The sequence below is a fragment of the Sinocyclocheilus anshuiensis genome, unplaced genomic scaffold (assembly GCF_001515605.1).
Source record: "Sinocyclocheilus anshuiensis isolate Anshui unplaced genomic scaffold, SAMN03320099.WGS_v1.1 scaffold207, whole genome shotgun sequence".
NCBI classification, from domain to species: Eukaryota; Metazoa; Chordata; class Actinopteri; order Cypriniformes; family Cyprinidae; genus Sinocyclocheilus; species Sinocyclocheilus anshuiensis.
The window spans coordinates 4,630,964-4,636,912 of record NW_015551045.1 but is presented as its reverse complement, the minus strand read 5'-3'; the positions used below and the strand labels follow the sequence as shown (position 1 = coordinate 4,636,912).

General features: G+C 42.3%; 1 protein-coding gene across 4 annotated transcripts in view; it reads left to right on the top strand.

Moving 5' to 3' along the window:
• Positions 1–927: 927 nt before the first annotated feature.
• Positions 928–5,949, top strand: part of LOC107661725 (cytoplasmic polyadenylation element-binding protein 4-like) — a 25,980-nt gene continuing 20,958 nt past the window's right edge. For 3 of the 4 annotated variants that reach the window (XM_016451474.1, XM_016451473.1, XM_016451471.1), the window contains exons 1-2: positions 928–1,370; positions 2,010–3,179. In XM_016451474.1, the coding sequence (XP_016306960.1) occupies positions 2,064–3,179 (1,116 nt within the window). In that variant the 5' untranslated portion in view covers positions 928–1,370; positions 2,010–2,063. The remainder of the gene's footprint in view (positions 1,371–2,009; positions 3,180–5,949) is intronic. The other variant, XM_016451472.1, reaches the window with a different exon arrangement.

Sequence of the window (5,949 nt, the reverse complement as noted above, 5' to 3'; positions counted from 1 at the left end):
GATTTCTACAATCTGGTTACATTGTTAGTAGACCTAGTGCCATGAGAAGTCCAAATGATGATGGTGGAGGAGCTCCATTATGGAGTGAAAACAGCATCAGGCCTTAATGAGACCTCTGTCTAAGGGCACAGCTGTCATATTCAGAGCCAATCTCCTCCCTGCTCTCTGACCCATTCGTTTGCAGGAACACTGGTAATGAGATTGATCCGGGTCGCTTAAAACAGGGAAGAAGGGCGCAAGTGGGCGCAGGTGTCATCGCAACTGAGAAAAGCCAGCCCCTGCTGATTCCAGTTCCTTCCAGCGTCTTACGAAAGGACACACATTTTCACATTTGCACATGCATTCTGTCACCAGGGGACAGGAGAAATCTCAGGGAAATTGCAGGAGGGTATATACATTTAAACATGTTGCATAGCATTTTGTGGTGCTGCATATATTCATACACTTTCAACATTAATCGTGCTTACACTATTTTTCAACATAAAAACTATAAAATAATAAAAGTATAAAAAAAGAATAGGCTATAATGATTGTATATAAAATAACATCTAATAATAATATCTATATATTAATAATAATAAATGTGTCCCAATTTACCTGAATGTACAGTATAGATAGATAGATAGATAGATAGATAGGCAAAAAAAGCTATATATTTTTAAGCCTTGTTGACCTTACAGGGAGGAGATTTCAAGACGTAAAGAGTAAAGGCGGAATTCGTTACTCAAATGACCTTAAAGAGAAGACACATATTTATGAATCGCTTCCAAATTAGGAAAAAGTGGGCGGGAATACCGTGCGCTCTGACCAATTAAAGCCCGTGTCTTCCACCAGCGTGGGAGTAACAGACGCCTTGTGAGGTTCCCGTGGGCGTGGTCTGACGCGGCGGAGGCGGAGCTTTAGCCGGAAGTGTGTGTTGACTGGGTTTCCTTGTCATTTGGCTTCAGTAGGTTGTGCCGTGGAGAGGAGAAGGACAGCAGCGGCAGCGCAGCGAAGGGAGCAGCAGTGCGCTGGTGAAAAAAAAAAAAAAAGACAAGAGAAACGAAAATTTAACTATGAAAAGGACGCATGAACGCATTGCAGTTCACCAGTAACCAAACTTTTTATATTGAAGTCAATGACGTAGAATCGTGTGAGCAAGTGATTTAAAGGTTAGCAGCTGGCTAAAGCGAGGCAGGGCTGTGTCATTGAGAAGGCAGGACACGTCAAGACGAGGAAGGGAGAAAAAATAGACACTCCTGTCGGATTAAAGATCCCCACTTCATAGTATCAGATCAGCAGTTTATTCGAGCTTCTGCGTTAGTTTGCGTTGTGATAATATCTGGAACGAGTGTCTGTCCTCTGAGTCATCGCTCGGATCAGCCACTAAGGTGAAAAGTCAATTTATTTTTTTATTTTTGTGAACGTATTTATCATAAATCCCTAATATTAGGTGTGTATTGTGCTTTTATATGCGTTAAATCGTGCAGTATTGTGAGTATTGTAGTGCGAGAGCAGAAGACGTCATCATTTTTCAGCTCGAGCATTCGTTCGTTGAAAAGGAAAGGGAATACTAAGGATTTTTTCCCCCTTTAGATATTTAAATTATAACAACAGCGGTACTTTATCGAGTAAGCTATCTTACTGTATTATTTCTGCGTCAGAACAACACGTTCGAGTCGGCCTTTCGGTTGATATAAAGCCTTTTAGCAGTTCCTGTTGAATAAGCCGGTAGCCTGTTAGCTGCTAGCTGAAGAGACGTCACGAATCTATAATTAGAGCCTGAAAGACCTTTATAACTTGTTATAGCCAGTATGGTATATTACTTGACAACATAAACCTGTCATATCATACATTTCCTGGCGATGTTGATCACATTTATCTGTCCTGTCAGTATTTGTGACGTCTGGTGGCGTAGTGCCACATAGTCTCTCACCAAAGGGTGTCCTCAGCGTTTCCAGTATGTCATGAATTATGTTGTGCAACTGCGTCATGGAGTATTTTAACCATGGATATGCGTTCTTTTTCAGGGCTTAGGAAGCAAGAATAACTGTGTCGGAGCCAGGTTGAACTGGAGAACATAAATGGGGGATTACGGGTTTGGAGTCTTAGTGCAGAACAACACTGGCAACAAGTCTGCTTTCCCAGTACGAATCCACCCTCACCTGCAAGCACCACACCACCACCAGAATGCGACCGCCAGCCCCGCCGCTTTCATAAACAGCACCCCGGCCGGAAATGGTAGCAGCAGCGGTTCGACCTGGCTGTTCCCGGCGGCCGGCGCTCACAGCAACATGCAAGATGAAATTCTGGGCTCCGAGAAGCCCAAAGCCCAACAGCAGGAGCTGCAAGAGACCCAAGAGAAGCAGCAGCAGCAGCAGCAGCTCTCCCCCGGACACCAGGAGAGCGCCATCATCTCCGAGCTGGAAAAGGCTCATGCCGAAGAGAGTAAAGTGGAGAGCGGGTCGTCCGACGGGACCAACGGCAAGGAGAAGCTGCGTTTGGAGTCCCCTGTGCTGACGCCCTTTGACTATCAGGAGCCCTCGGGACTGGGCACAGCTGCCCAGTCCAGCACCTCCTCCTCCCTGACCAGCTTCAACAACTGGTCGGCTGCTATCCCCGCCACCCCCTCCACCATCATCAACGAGGACATCAGCTTCTTCAACCCGGCCGCCTCGGCCAACAACGGCCCTCTGCTGTTCCAGAATTTCTCCCACCACGTCAGCCCAGGCTTCGGGGGGAACTTCTCCCCTCAGATCGGTCCCATCTCCCAGCACCACCCACCTCACCCCCACTTCCAGCACCCTCACAGCCAGCACCAGCAGCATCGTCGTTCTCCGGCCAGTCCCCATCCGCCGCCATTCCCCCACCGCAGCGCCCCCTTCGGCCAGCTGCCGCATCTCTCCAACAACCTGAGCAAGCCTCCCTCACCCTGGGGCAGCTACCAGAGCCCCTCGCCCTCTCCTTCCTCCACTTCGTGGAGCCCAGGTGGGGGTTACGGCAGTTGTGGTGGCTCCCAGGGCCGCGAGTACCGCCGTGGCTTGAATGGTGGCATGACGCCTCTCAACTCCATCTCACCGCTGAAGAAGACCTTCCCCAACAACCACATGCCCCAGCAGAAGTACTCCCGTGCCAGCCCCGGATTCAACCCGAAGTCCTGGATGGATGACAGCAGGAGCGAGAACATCTTCCCTTTCCAGGTGTGTATATTATATTGGCACAATGATCTGCCTCAAAAATAGTTAACAAAAAGCAGTGAATGACCAATGTTGGCCAGGCCTGTAGAGGCCAGTTCACACCAAGGACGATAATTATAACTATAAAGTTGTAATGGTGTAATTCACCACTAGCAAGATGGACTTTTAATAAAACTTGGCCATATATGCGATAGAAAGATGATTTTTTTTTTTTTGCGGTGCTGAATAACTAGAGAAAAAGTGCTGTGGCATTGTCTTTTGCCAAAAAGGTAAGGAAACTTCAACACCCACAATGCACTGTGCTTGATCCAACCGTGAGTGAGGATAAAAAAAATGTATGAGTATAATCCCTGGAGCTGTGTAATAATTGGGAAGTCTTGGTGTAGGCAACATGGAGAAAGACTACACATTGTTAATTTATACTAATTACAGTGAAATTGTGTGCGAAATCAGGCCATGAGTAAAATCTGTATGGGGAAATCTTTCGCCCTCGTGCAAAACTTCACATTGCCACAGATTCCTTTCGGAATGACTGGATTTTGTACGCAAAATTTCCACACCTTTACGAGAACATGGAAATCCACACCACAACTCTACCAATATGAGGAACAATGTATTTAAAATCACTTTAAGAATTTCTTTTCAGCTAATGAATGAAAAATAACATTGACAGCCAATCAGAATCCACCCGACTTTAAAGAGCTTGAGCATTTAAAGCAGCAGGCGACAAAACTGCAGTGCTTATAATACCCCCCCCCCGTTCTTTATATAAAAAGGTGTTGTATGTCTCTGTGCTGTGCACTTCCATTGGTAGTCGCCCCAACGTGTCACTGCTCATTTGCTTTTAAGCTCAACTCAAATTTCTCATGTCGTCAGCAGTATCTTTTGGCTTTTGTCATCAGAAACTGGTAGTTTACACTGAAATGAATGATTCCCGGTTGCTTTGATGCTGCAGTCGCTGTCTGTGTGCACCCTGTAACATGTGGATCATTGTTTTGTACATTTGCATAGCTTTAATTTGCCTGTTTCTGCTCTCTCATGGCACATTGTGACGAAATCTGCTTGAGTTGGGCCCAAAGCAACATGTGCCAGAGGCTTGGATGACTAATTTTGCCCTGCCTGTTTTGTTTTCCAAACAGCTCTGTGGGATTTTAGGAGCTGACAGTTGCCTACCATGACAACTGTCTGAGATGGTTTGATGCTAATCTTACAAAGCGAATAATTGTAATGTAGACATTGTCTTTTTGACCCATTTGATAACATTTACATAAGCCATTACATTAATCATAGTAGCACAGGTTTTAAAATGTCGGCCAACCTGTTTTATTTCTGGTAGTATATTTTTGGCCTTGTCATACTGGAGCTAGATTAGATAGATTAATGGAATCTTTAGACCTGTTAAAGTGGTATACAATACATTAATATAAACAAACAGTTCAATTAATTTACACTACAGCAGCATGACATGGCCTACTCATAAGTGTTTATAAGCTGTACTAGAACTGCTCCTGTTTGTTTAGAGCGTGTGTCTGTGTACATGTGATGGAGGGGTGGAGTGATGATGGTGAAAAGATAGGTCGTAGAGTCCTAGATACTTTGGCAGTATATAAGTGTTTTTTTTTCTTGATTAAAAAAAATGTTTTGTACTTACCAATAAGGTATTGGGCCATGCTATATTGTGAATGTAATCACTGCTAAAGGGTGTTGTTAGGCATGACACACAGTGGAGTGCATTATTTTCTAACGACATAATTGAATTATTAAGGACACAATTTAGTGATAATATTTTTTCATTTTTTTTTCAAAAACATTATTTTATCAAGCAAATTGAGTGTAATACAGAATAAAAATATACAGTAGACCCTGTCAGAGGTCATGTTCACCTCTCTTCTTGTCACTCAAAGAATGTATGATGCCAAATGTATTAATAAAAAAAAATAACCTTTCCAAAAGGTGCTATGGGCACTTCAGTCACTGTAAAAAAAAAAAAAAACATTATTACACTATAGTGATAATAATAATAACAATACTATAATATGCTGGTAATTGTTTAATGACAGATTTCCTTCCCATATACGGTAAAAAAAACCTAAATCTAACGAGACATTTTTAGTAACCTACTGTTAAATGTACAGACTTCGGAAGTAAAAATGAAGAGTCATCTTATAAAAATCTTATAATGATAATCTTCTAGTCTTATAATTTACAGTAAACAAATGTACACTGATATTCCCATAATTTCCTCTGTGGTATTTTGTTTAAACAATTGTTTCTTATTAGTTTTTATCAATTATGTACATTTGGGTTTTATGTTACATCTTATGTTCTTTAATTATTTAATGCATCTAAGTGGCATGTGTGTTACCATGATGGTGCTTTGGATTTGTGTGCACCTTCTGTATTTTAATATATACTGCAGCTTTTGGATACTTGTGATGAACTCGAATTCATCGTGCATCTTTTACGTGTTTTGTTATGGTGGTTATCAGTATATAATACAGGTACAAAACAGAGTAGCATAATTTAATAGTAACATTTTACCAGTTAATGAAATGTACATATTTTTTTTTACTGTAAATTTAATTTCAGTCCCGTGAAACTTAAAATGTTGCTACTGTGTTATTATACAGCACAAGCTGTGGCAACTACAGCTGCCATTTAAAAAAAAAAATTAACATTTTGCAGATTCATTTTTTGGTGAACAGATGTTGTGTCATCATAGCTAGAGCCCGACCGATATATGGTTTTGCCGATATTATCGGCCGATATGAGA